The sequence below is a fragment of the Pollachius pollachius genome (genome assembly GCF_949987615.1).
Source record: "Pollachius pollachius genome assembly, chromosome: 4".
Classification (NCBI taxonomy): Eukaryota; Metazoa; Chordata; class Actinopteri; order Gadiformes; family Gadidae; genus Pollachius; species Pollachius pollachius.
In genome coordinates this window covers 2,740,675-2,753,833 of record NC_136937.1, presented here as the reverse complement: position 1 = coordinate 2,753,833, position 13,159 = coordinate 2,740,675, and the positions used below count along the sequence as shown (strand labels likewise).

The 13,159-nt window shown below is 46.5% G+C and overlaps 1 protein-coding gene across 1 annotated transcript; it reads left to right on the top strand.

Moving 5' to 3' along the window:
- Nucleotides 1-648: 648 nt before the first annotated feature.
- On the top strand, nucleotides 649-9,786 carry dera (deoxyribose-phosphate aldolase (putative)). Its single transcript, XM_079735994.1, has 9 exons — nucleotides 649-801; nucleotides 1,339-1,436; nucleotides 1,782-1,929; nucleotides 2,548-2,643; nucleotides 3,604-3,738; nucleotides 4,782-4,910; nucleotides 6,475-6,587; nucleotides 8,297-8,446; nucleotides 9,121-9,786. Exons 1-9 carry the CDS (start codon nucleotides 771-773, stop codon nucleotides 9,175-9,177), a joined length of 957 nt encoding a protein of 318 aa, XP_079592120.1. The 5' UTR covers nucleotides 649-770; the 3' UTR covers nucleotides 9,178-9,786.
- Nucleotides 9,787-13,159: the final 3,373 nt, after the last annotated feature.

Here is a 13,159-nt window from a genome sequence, read left to right as displayed (position 1 = left end):
GGAATGCCGGGGAAAGCACATGAAAGTAGGGCGCACGCTGTGTGTAAGAGATATTGTCGCACACGACAGGTTTTTTTTTTTGCAGTTTGGTATTATGGCGTAGTAGGCCTAGGCTACTGCTGTTATAGCCTATGGACGTATTACCGCTCAGAACGTGATGAAACAATACAATGGGAAGTATACAATATGCACTTGAAAATAATAACAATAACAACATGAAAAGATGCCATGTTCATTTAAAAGAGAAATGGTAATATTCAATTTTAGTCTTTTTACTAAAATGGAACATTTGAAGCAAAGAAGATCAAATATAGTAGCCTACCAATGTTTTACTTGAAATAATGTATATACATAACTGTGATTGGTTGATAGAGAGGGGCGGGGCAAGGTGAATGATAGTTTGTCAAGCGTCACGCACACAGAAAAAGCAGTTATAGAATCACGATTTTGTACTTCTAATTAAAAGTACTCGACTACGATTTTTTTTCAATATAATAAATCACTGTTATAGAGTAAAGGGTTAGCAATGACACCATCACACACTATCAAATGGTTTAAAATGCTCGTCGTATTTTTCGTCTTGGCCGCAGCTTTTACATTGAAAACGTTGCCCGGAAGTGACGTCTGTTATGACCCCGCACAACTTGACGAAAGCGGTTGTTGTACAGTAGACCTCCACTGAAGACCTGCTGTCAGATCCCCTCATTCGACTAAATATTACTAACTAACACATCATCACCTCGTCGATCGAAACGTCGACGCATGCAAACATGTCTGCAAGAAACCCCGGAATGGACCTTGGTAAGATTCGCCCCATTCTCAAACAGTTACGCTCGCATCATCATAACTTAAATAACATCTGCAAAGTGCGGTCACACTTTCACATTTGTATTAGTATTAGTAGTGAAAAGCTGCACTAGTGGCGAACTAAACTCCAATGGTGGACGATGATTTTAGGAAATGCACCTTTGTACCAGAGTTCATCGCCTTGCCTACCCATACGTTTCTATCTAGATCTTTAGAGAACTGACCTGTCTAAAACATTCAGTACTACATGCATCTAGCTCTATGTAGTGGAACCATCGCCGTGTTTGTCAGTAGGGAAGTGTAGTGCAAATAGTTTACATCCAACATCCAACATCCACATGACCGCTTTTAATTCTGTACGCGTGACGGCCTGGTCTTCCCCAGGGTCGTGTGATCAAGTCATGTTGTCTCAGCGTGTGTCCCGCTGGCCCGACCGGAGCAGAGTTCAACTCCTACACCCGAGTGTCTCATTCGTGGTTCAAAGTCACGTTCGGCTGTTTTCATAGTTTAACCAACCTACCTCTGTCATAGATCTGGAATGGGTGTCCAAGGTGAGGGTCAACACCCAGGCGGTTCTGAAGAGAGCCCAGCAAATTCAGTCCGTCAAGCTGGCTAAGAAACAATGGCAGGTATGTTACAAAAATGTTGTCTAATATTATATAGTAATATATATATATATATATATATATATATATATAGGTTATGAAACCATCAACGCAAAATCGGAGATGAATAAATACAGACGTCTAGCGGCTGGGGGGGGGGGTCTGCCTCCCAGTCCAAAGGTTTCTGGGTTCGATCCCCAGTATCGCCGGTCCGCCCCCTAGTGGTCATCCCCGAGCGGGACGCCCTCTAACCCCTACCTACCTGATGATCGCGCGCGCGTCTTAAAAAGTCGACAAAGTCGGCTTCGAATATAGACATATGTCAACGGCGGTGAAATGCGGCTGTTCTGATTGGCTCCCGCCCGCTAGGCTGCCTGGCTGTTGAAGGCTGTGACGTGCATCGACCTGACCACCCTGGCGGGCGACGACACCCCCTCCAACGTGCACCGCCTGTGCCTGAAGGCGGTGCAGCCGGTGCCCTACGACCTGCTCAAGAGCATGGGCATGCACGACCGAGGTAGGGGAGCCGTGGTGAACTGGGGAGGGGTAGGGTGTGTCATGGGTGGGTGGTGTATCACTCCTGGTTTGGGGGATGTTGATGATGGGTATTGGGGATTGATTACCGTTCATCTCTCTTTTTTTTTTTATCTTCAAGACATTTTTATCCATCCCTAAAGGCGATTTTTAAAATTATTTTTTAAGGTACTCGATAATTACTTGCTTGTCACCTTTTTAAATGATATAGATCACATGAATCATTCTTGATGATTATTGGAAAATATATCAATGACTCTATTCATTATTATGTGTATTGGCAATTCATAGAGCTGGCCCAAGGGATTGGTCTCCTAACAGCCAGCCGGTCTGACAGGATGCAGTACTTCATGTGAACACTAGATGGCAGCGTTTACTCACGTTTCAGTTTTATCTGGAAACTCGTCTAGGACTTCGCTAAAGATTATACAGAGTGTAAGACAATAATTACCAAATAGATTATATTACATATGAAAAAACATGTATGATGTTGTGTATACTTTCAGTTATAAATTATTAGGTTTTAATTATATTATTTAACATGGATGGTTTCGATGTGACCCTCTAAATGTGTGTGCGTGTATATCTCCTATTCCGACAGGTTTGACCACCGGGGCCGTTTGTGTGTACCCCTCTCGCGTTGCGGACGCGGTCAAGACTCTGAAAGCCGCCAACTCCAGCCTCCCTGTGGCGTCAGGTGAGAACCTGCTGGAAAGTGGAGGAAAAGCGCTCGGATAAATCAGTTAGTCCCCTGAGAGAGGCGCATCAAAGACCCGATTAAACAGCCTAGATAAGAGACTTAAGATCTATTTTTGCTCTTTAAAACAAGACTTGTGATGGCGAGGCCATTGTCTGTGTCTTTGAGTGTTGTCTGAGCGTCTCTGCTCAGTTCACGCCGATATCAGAAGGAATATTTAAAAGACAACTAATAATACTTTTAGAGTTGGATTGTGCTTTTCTTAGCACGACCGCAGACGCCTCACGAGTAAACATGAAACAACGAAACAAACTGAGACGAAAACACGTTAAAACCAGAATTGCACAGCGCTCTACGTTGGGTGTGTGTTGGTTCGGCGGTGTTGTTTGTGCTCTTAAATACTGTATGTGCGTGTTTGTTTGTGTGCGTGTGTACAGAATGATAACGAAGGGATCAGAAACAGAGCACTCTTACCGTTTCTGTCATTTATATTCTCACCGTCGCCTGCAGCAACTCAGATCTCCTCTCTCCTCTCCCTTCCTTCCCTCCTTCCTTACCCCTCCCTCTCTCCTCGCCCTCCTCCCTCGCCCTCCTCCCTCTCTTCGCTTTCTTCCATGTCTGTCCTCCCCACTTCTTTCCCTCCCTCCCTTGCTTCCTTCCTCCCTCTCTCTCTCCTCCCCTTCCTTCCTCCCCCCCTCTCTCTCCTCCATTTCCTCAATGTCTGTCCTCCCCACCTTCCTCCCTCCCCCTCTGCCCCCCCTCTCTCTCCTCCTCCCTCCCTCTCTCTCTCCCCTCTCTCTCCTCCTTCCCCCCCTCCCTCTCTCTCCTCCCTTTCCTCAATGTCTGTCCTCCCTCCCTCCTCTCTCCCCCTCCCCTCCCTCCCCCCCTCTCTCTCCTCCTTCTCCCCCTCCCTCCCTCTCTCTCCTCCCTTTCTTCAATGTCCTCCCCCCCCCCCTCCAGTGGCGACGGGCTTCCCGGCAGGTCAGACCCCGCTCCGGATCCGCCTGGAGGAGGTCCGGGGCGCGGTGGCGGACGGCGCCGCGGAGATCGACATCGTCATCAACCGCACGCTGGCGCTGACCGGCCAATGGGAAGGTCGGTTCTGGTCACGTGACACCCGCCCGGTCACATGACCCACCACACGGACTCGTGGCTGTGTCTCGGATGGGAATGTTTGACGCAAAGATAGATTGGGATTTCCCGAGATTGTGTTTCCAAACAAGTTCCCAAACAGAATTCCAGAGTTAAATCGCGCTTTTCAAACCATTGGCCACTCAAAGTGCTTTACAATACTGCCCAACATTCACCCATTCACATACATAAACTTAGCACAAAAAGTAAAGAAATTTGTTGTTTGGTAGATTATTTCTCTGTGGTAACAATGCTTCTTGGCAATAAATCTTATATCGTTGGAAAGCCTGTTTAGTTCAAATTTTTCATGGGCACAACCCACATACTCAGCTCTGCTGCTCATCCCACAAGTGCATGTTCCTTACAAATGGGGCACCATTTGAAAGGGAACTACACAGGCTTTCCAACGGTATAAGATTTATTGCCAAAAAGCATTGTTACCACAGAGAAATAATCAACCAAACACAAATTTCCTTACTTTTTGTGCTAAGTTTGTTAACACAACGACGGGGAGTCAACCCTGCAGTATGATGAGCTGGCTGAGCAGTCAGGGTGAGGCGTCTCGCTCAGGGGGCACCCCAACACTCAGCTAGGACGAGCCGGGGATCGAACCGGCAACCCTCCGGTCACCAGCCGACCCGCTCTGCCTCCTGAGCCACACGCCGTGTTCTGGGCTGAATATTAGTTTGCATCATAAACAAAATGGTTCTTGTATCGTTGTATCCTCACTGTATCCTCCGCCAGGAGCAGAGGATACAGTGTTCTGATCTGTTTACATTTTCTTTATTAGAACCGTTTTTATTTTATACAATGTGAATGTGTTCATAACATAATCGACAACAATAAATCACTTTTTGTCAATGGCGGCTCTATAAACGATTCTGTTCTCTCTCTCTCTCTCTCTCTCTCTCTCTCTCTCTCTCTCTCTCTCTCTCTCTCTCTCTCTCTCTCTCTCTCTCTCTCTCTCTCTCTCTCTCTCTCTCTCTCTCTCTCTCTCTCTCTCTCAGCCATGTACGATGAGATCCGGCAGTTCCGGGAGGCCTGTGGCGACGCCCACATGAAGACCATCCTGGCCATCGGAGAGCTGGGCACCTTCACCAACGTCTACAAGGCCAGCCTGGTGTCCATGATGGCTGGTAGGACAGACAGACACACACACACACACATTTTCCCTCTCTTTACCTCACTTCTACTACACATAAATTCAGGGGAGACTTTTAATTTGAAAATAACCATAAACAGGCGAACTAGTCGATCTCTCGACGCTGACCTGAGATTTTGGTTTTTAACAGTGCAGTCTCCCCATTTGGCCACCAAGCGGCGCTGTTGCTTAAATATGAACAAACTGCCGCTCGGAAAACAGTTGAACCTGATGTACTGAATAGGCGCTCGCGTGCACACGCACGTGCGCACCCAGCCACCTTGCGCTTAACTAGCCATCCCATAATAAGCCGATTACAGAGCCAAATTGTCAGGGGGCCGCGATAGAGATCATTATTAAAATGCATTGCTTTTGTCGCCGGCGTTCGCTCCTTAATCTCCCCTTGTTCCTATGAATTGCGTATGAGACTCCTGAAATTGAATGATAATTTCAGCCATTAATCTGCGACGCGGGCTATTTTACCCTCGCTACGGTGCCGCAGTAACCGGGCTGTCCGACGCGGGAATGAATAGAGCTTCATTACCGCCCGCGTTTAATAACCATTATCCATTATCTGGTAATTAAGACTCGCCCATAACGAATCTTAAGGATTATGCCAGTTTGAGGAAGAGAGAGAGTGAGAGAGACAGAAGGGGGGAGGGGGGAGAATACATAGAACATGTATTTAATGAACTGTAAAATGTTCGTCTTGTTCCTTGTAGTAATGAACCGTCATTACGGTGCAGAGTGAGGCTGAAGGGAAGGACACTTTCCTTCTTTCCTTCTTTCAATATCTCTTCTTTCTTATTAAACCCCCAGTCCACAGTTTGGGGTTAATCTATGATAAGAACACGGTTTCATCTTCTATTTTTATCAGAAAAGCTGATCGAACATAATTGCCTCTGAATGAAAAAAGGGGAAAGGAGACATTGATTTTAATTTTATTTTAACTTTCTGTATTTCTTATCTTCTTCCTGATGGGCTGGATGATCTGCCCCTCTGTAAGCCTGCTAGCCATTAGCGCCTGCTAGCCGTTAGCACCTGCTAACCGTTAGCGCCTGCTAGACGTTAGCGCCTGCTAGCCGTTAGCGCCTGCTAGCCGTTAGCGCCTGCTAGCCGTTAGCGCCTAGCATGGCCTAGCTCAGAGACATTCTGAGACACAACTCAGAAAGAAAGAATGTAGTTATATAATGTTTGGCTGCCTTTATTTACCTTTTGATAAAGGGTTTTATAATTTCCAAAACTAAACTCCTTCTTTCCTGCTGCCGTTAGCATCCGTAACAAAAAAGTAACACTAAAGTAAGACAAAAAAGTAAGAGCTTTATGTCCGACCATCGTTGACGGACAAAAAGGCTTTCTCATTAAATCATGTCGATCTCCGGCTTCAGAATATTCCCCCTAGCCTGCAGAAGGCTAGCTGCTAGCGTTAGCAATGTCAGAACATTGACACCAACAGTTTATTTTTCTTCGGTTTGTACATTTTTCGGCAAACTGCGCCTGTTTGAGTCCACGCTCTTACTGTGAAGGTTCACTCGGGTCGTTTCTCGTTCTCCCGACAGGCTCGGACTTCATCAAGACCTCCACGGGGAAAGAGTCGGTGAACGCCACCTACCCCGTTGCCATAGTGATGGTGAGGGCCATCCGTGACTACTTCCTGCGTACGGGTCACAAGGTGAGCTGAGTTGAGAGGGTTCTCTGACTCACTGTCAGGGGCCGCTTAAAGCTCTCCCAGGAAGAGATGATTATGCAGATTAATGACCTGAGACCCCCAAAACCCCCACGCTGTTTCACACAAGCGCGCGCACACACACACACACACACACACACATTGTAAAGTGTACAACACACACACACATTTTAAAGTGTACAACACATACATAGTGTGAAGTGAACAAGACACACACACACAGAAACACACAGACACACAGTTTAAGGTGTCCAACGCAAACACACAGTGTAAATTGAAACAATGCGCGCACACACACACACACACTCACACAGACACACACACACACAGTATAAAGTGTACAATACACGGCAGTTGTTAAATCTCATCCCCGGTTGTATCTTCTCCTCTACAGTTTAACCCCTGGCTGTGGTTTATATATTTGGTTAATTCTCTCTACGTTCGCGGTCCATTCTTTATTTATTTGCGCCGCGTACATTGGCTCCCTTTCATTGCGCCGGTGGTTGATGGTTTCAGCAAGACGGCTTTTAAAGGCCACCGTCATCATTCTGAATAGAGATCGGTTTAGGGAGAAGACAAATGTCATGGATGACAGCCAAATAATACACTTTACTCAACGTGGCGTTTTGATTTTTTTTGCTTTTCTCTCTCTGAAAGAAACAAGTTGTGTCGGTTGCTTACGGCCAAATCCCAACCGCTAGTGTCAGACCTCGACCAAACAAATCCTCCATTTTGAATCCTATTTATTTTGTCCGTATCGCTCTATTTATATATCTTATATCTTATCTTTACCTTTATCCAAAAAAGTGCTAGGGTTCAGATTCAGACTACTTTAGAAAACAATTGTGGAAAGTAAAGCTTTTATGAGTTATTATATCGAATGGAAAATGTAGCACGAAGAATATGTAGACATCAAATACAAGGATTAAGAGTATTACATGAATAAAATGTATTATTGTTGTGGACGAATAACATTACCACGTTACCAGATTATATTCTACATCATATTTGCTAACACGAGTCTTTTATGTCGTGGCTTTTTACTGATAACTACATACACCATATACACAAGTAAGATTGACTTAGACACCCTCCAAACACTAAAGTGGCTAGACTTGCTAGCAGCAGAACCTCTCTCCCTGCACAAGCTCTCTGTTCTTCCACACAGATATCTCACAGACACTTGGCATAAACAATAAGATATTATCAACTTCCGATTCCCTCGCAAAACCACAGATTAGCCGAAATTAATTATCTTTGTTTACAAATTGATCTAATAATTGCGGGCTCCGCAATATCTTATTTACATCTTCCTAAATCCTTGTAGCTGCTTTTAATTGTTTTTGTGGTTGTTTATTATTGTTATTATCATGAATGCATGTCCCGCCCCCTCCACCCCCCTTATCCAATCCCCTCTGTCCCCCTCACTGTTCATCCCGCCCCCCTTACCCCACTAAACCAATCACCTCTGTCCCCCTCACTGTTCATCCCGCCCCCTTTACCCCACTAAACCAATCACCTCTGTCCCCCTCACTGTTCATCCCGCCCCCTTTACCCCACTAAACCAATCACCTCTGTCCCCCTCACTGTTCATCCCGCCCCCGGCCCCCTTATCCAATCACCTCTGTCCCCCTTACTGGTCATCCCGCCCCCTCCACTGACCTCATCCAATCACTGCTCTCCTCTGGTCCCAGGTGGGCTTCAAGCCGGCGGGGGGGATCCGCACGGCGCAGGAGTCCCTGGTGTGGCTGGCCCTGATGAAGGAGGAGCTGGGGGACGAGTGGCTCAGCCCCCACCTCTTCCGCCTCGGAGCCAGCTCCCTATTGGCCGACATCGAGAGACAGGTCCGCCCGGTGGCACACGCACATATTACAGGCACACGCCTGTTTATGTACACCCCCACACACACAAACGCATACGTTCACGCACGCACTTGCATGCGTGCACACACACACGCATGCGTGCACACACACACGCATGCATACATACACACACGCACGCACATTTACACGGGCACACACGCATATGTACACGCACACTCATAAACGCATGCATATGTTCACAGGAAAGCACACCCGGATTCGTGCCCGCACACTCATGCACGCATATCTACACACACACACATGCATGCATACGTTCAAGTGCTACGTGCTTGCACACGCACGCATACATACACACATACCTACAACCACAAACATGCATGCATACGTACAGGCACACACACATGTATATAGTTAATTAATAATTAACGTTTGCTGTGGGAAAAGCCATCCCTAACCAAACCAAACCCAACTGGAGGTGGCTGTTCATCTGAGGCGTTAACAGCCTTGGGCCTTAGCTGGGAACATATGAACCTCAGCCGTCGGCCTTTCGGAGAGCTTACCATCCCGTAGCGTGAGAAACAATGTTCTGCATAAATACTTTCGCATTACTGCGTCGCAGAACAAGTCAGGGTTCTGAATCAATCCAACGATTCACGTGTTGAAAGTGGTTCATGTCGTTCTTCCTCTTCCTGCAGATCTTTCACTATGTAACGGGCCGGTACCCTGCCCTTCACGAGCTTCCCATGGCATGAGACGTACAGCAGACGCAACAGCAACAACAACAACAACAACCACAACAGCAACTACGATGACCTCTGAACTCCGACCTGGAACTTCTAACAAAACCAGGAATCCTCCGTCTCTGATATTCAACAAGCAAAGTTGCGTTGGCCGAAGATCGGAACGACATCCTCGGCGAATAAGTGGCCTTGTCATTTCATACACCGATCAGAACCGCGGAACAATCACAACTACCAACCAATCAGAATCACAGAAAACGCTGAGCATTCCAATTTGTATTTTTTTTCACATTTGCCATAGTGCAAACACGCAGGAATACACTGTGAAGTATGAAAGTGTCTGTGGAATCAATGTGATCACACTCTGTCTTACAGTTTGTTTCAGTTAGATTTGCCAGCAGCTATTGGCAAGCAGGATGAATTAAAAATGCCTCGATGCTCTTGGCCTTCTACGTTCATTTCTGCTAAACAGAAGAGATATACATCTCCCGACAGCGATATGAAGTATAAATAATAGGGTGTGTTTACAGTGGGGACAGTTTTGGTTTCAACTCTGAACTCTGTTTAGAGTTGAAACGAGAGTACAATGCCAATGTAGCGTTTGAAGTATCGTTTATAGAGCCGCCATTGACAAAAAGTGATTTATTGTTGTCGATTATGTTATGAACACATTCACATTGTATAAAATAAAAACGGTTCTAATAAAGAAAATGTAAAAAAAACGAACATGGCTTTAGTACTGAAACGCAGAGCTCTGTGGAACTCCTTCACCTTGGAAGGTCTGGTTCCCCTTCAGCTGTCTCCCGACTCCTAGAGACGAAAACAACCGAGCAGAATCCTCTGAGAACGAGGAGTCAAACACGCAACAACCCCTCCACCGAGAAGTGTGAGAGAGAGAGAGAGAGAGCTTTGAAACGCAAGCACTCACTTGAGTCTCTGTGGTATGATACACAGGCAGCTTGTGTTTGAGTGTACGCTCTGAATATCTGATGCTGGGATTGAGGTGTAGGGAGAAGACTCCTCGGGTGTTAATTTCATTAGTGGGAAACGCAGATGAGTGTGGGGGGGATTAAAACAAAAGGGAGAGCGTGGGTGAGGGCGGGGATGAGGGATGATCCTAGCGCACGATTGAGGCGTGGCGCTTCATCTTAAGGAAGACGTAAGGTGAGGGGGGGTGAGAACAAACTTCCCGCTTCTTTAATTGAGACGTCGCTCGGGTCTCGACCTTCAGCGGAGAACGAAGGGTGAATGTGTAAATTCAGCAGAGCGGGGGGGAGGGAGAGGTAAGGGCGGGGAGAGGGTCGAGGGGGGCAGTTAAAGCTTGATCAGAGACATTAGGAGACTGTTAAAGACTGGGAACCAGGTCATCCTGCAAGTTCTCTCTCCTGGTCTGCGGTCGTTTGGATTGTTATTACAAACAACGGTTTCGTTGCTTTGGGAACGGAGGTTTTTTTTTTCGGTGCTGGAATGAGTTGAGGAAGATTCTTTAGTTTAGGGGTCAGGGAAATGGAAAACCATAGACGTTAGGGTGAACACTTTGTCCGTTTGTTAAGACATTTTGATCACCTGGATTTGAAATTTCACAGTTGGCTTATTAATAAGGGACTCACTGCAAATTATACTTATTTCATTTCTTGGTTCTGATCGGCTGAATTTGTTGTGACCATGACGTTTGACAAGCAAGGGTTAATGTGACAAAGGACTATCAAATAAAAATGACCTGACTTACCCGTGAAAACAGCACGGTTTCTGTTGCTCCATTTTGATCCAGCAGTTTGTTGTTTTTCATAATCAACCCTTAAAATACAAAAACAAAACCACAAAAAATAGCAGGACAAAGAAATGCTGTATTTTTGGACCCAAGGCTTTGTGAGTGCTGTTTTGGCAGAGATGTGACAGGCTGGCTCTTAATAATCCACTTCTGCTGCTAAAAACATCCTAGCCTCTACTGCTGCTGTCTGAGGAGGGCTGTGTGTGTGTGTGTGTGTGTGTGTGTGTGTGTCTGTGTGTGTCTGTGTGTGTGTGTGTGTGTGGGTCTGTGTGTGTCTGTGTGTGCGCACGCTCCCACACGTGCACGTAGACATGTGTGTGTATGTACTCCTGCGCAAGTGTGCCCCTGCGTGCATGTACACATGCGTGTGTGTGTGTGTGCTACCGCTTCTGTGCGAGCACCTACTCGTGTGTGCGTGTGTGCACCTGCTTGTGTGTGTTCACTCCTGCTTCTGTGCAAAATAACCTGCTTGTGTGTGTGTGTGTGCTCCTACTGTGTGTGTGTGTGTGTGTGTGTGTTCCTGCTTGTGTGTGTGCATTCACCCTCTTGTGTGTGTGTGTGTGCCCTTCGGCTTGTGTGTGTGAAATAAATTGTTTGTGTGTGTGAGAGAGAGAGTGAATGGAGTGTTGGCGGCGTCTCTGTGCCTCTGATGGATGAGCAGAACTTACATGAAGGCACGGAGATCAGAAGGAATCTGGACGGCCGGTCGTCACCTGCCGTCCAATCACACACACACACACAAACACACACACACAGGTCAGTAGTGGTGATCATTGACCACCATTCAGTTTTGCATGGTTTGGGTAAGGAATAGAAGTTCTGAAACTTGGGATATGGGTTTAAGTTACATCTTCAGTGTTTGGCAGCGACCCCAACGGGCCCCAAACAAATGCTGCTCTCAAACCGCACTCCGAGATTTTCTCAAAAACCTGGCAGCTCTGTAAGGCCTCAGGGGGGCTTTTACTTTGTGTTATTTCGTGACTTTTATTTTGTGCTATTCTTGTGTACAACAAAAACTCGCCAAGTACATGTCACAGTACTGTGCGCAATAACGTCTGTTCCAGCAAACCGTTCGACAAACTTCCCATCTTTAAAAGTTTGTTATTCTCGGCGCTGTTGCTTTTGCCTCCTGGTGGATTCCAAGGCTGCGTTACTGACAGAGAGTCGGCCGGCTCACCTGAGGAGGTAAACAGCTCACCAGCCCCCGACGAGAGAGACTCTGACACCGCCGCCGCGGCCGGGATTTGTCACCTCCGCGCTGAGCTCCTCGCTCACACCTGACAAATCGGCTCTCTCAGATTGATTGCGCTACTGTTGTTTAATTCATCAGTGTTTCTTTAAGCCTCAAGCAGATGTACCAGAGGGGGGGGGGGGGGGGGGGGGGGCAACAACAACACACAGACCTGGAAGGTGCTGGAGGCGGTTCATGATGATGATGATGATGAGGAGGATGAAGTAATGGGCAGCATTAGGACAAGAGTCTGAAAATCCCACACACACACACACACACACACACACACACACACACACACACACACACACACACACACACACACACACACACACACACACACACACACAAATAAGCAGCAGTAGGACAAGAGTCTGAAATGGTTTGACGATTTGTTTTTGAAGTCCCGCCCCCACCGAAGTCCTCATTTGTCATTGGCTATTGTTTAAAAAGGCTTCAATGACAGACACATCGTACATGCGGTTTTATAAATGGTCGAGTGCACGGAAAACGCGTCTCTCAACGTCCGCACAGCGGGTGGCAGGAGGCCCGCCCGCGGCGCGTGATGGATACTTTACACGTCCAACAAGTGAGGATGTCATTTATTTCACACCGCCGTGTTGAATGAGGGGGAAAGAAATATAGCCACCCGAAAATGAGTTTGGAGGAAAAATGTATTTAACATTACTTAACATTGCAGGTGTCTTTTTTCTCCGGTTTTATATCCTTGGCCTACGTACACAAGTGATTCATCTTTCAGAGCGCGTATACATTTTTCACGTCCCGCCCTGAATAAGTATTGAAATACACGGTATGTTAAGTCGGGTCAAAACCTGATACATTACCGTTAGGGGTGCGCATATATAACGGTTTTGGGATTCAGTTATCAGTTATATATATGCATCAAACATTTTGCGCGTTATTTTTTCAGATTAGATTTTTTTTAATACCATCTCTTAAGAAATACATGTCGGATTGAATTTTGTATTAAG

Bases quoted from the DNA above. Each gene is read 5' to 3' on its own strand.
- dera (XM_079735994.1), top strand. From the start codon at position 771: ATGTCTGCAAGAAACCCCGGAATGGACCTTG. The intron at 802-1,338 runs GTAAGATTCGCC...CCTCTGTCATAG, and splicing joins AAACCCCGGAATGGACCTTG to ATCTGGAATGGGTGTCCAAG. The intron at 6,588-8,296 runs GTGAGCTGAGTT...CTCTGGTCCCAG, and splicing joins TCCTGCGTACGGGTCACAAG to GTGGGCTTCAAGCCGGCGGG.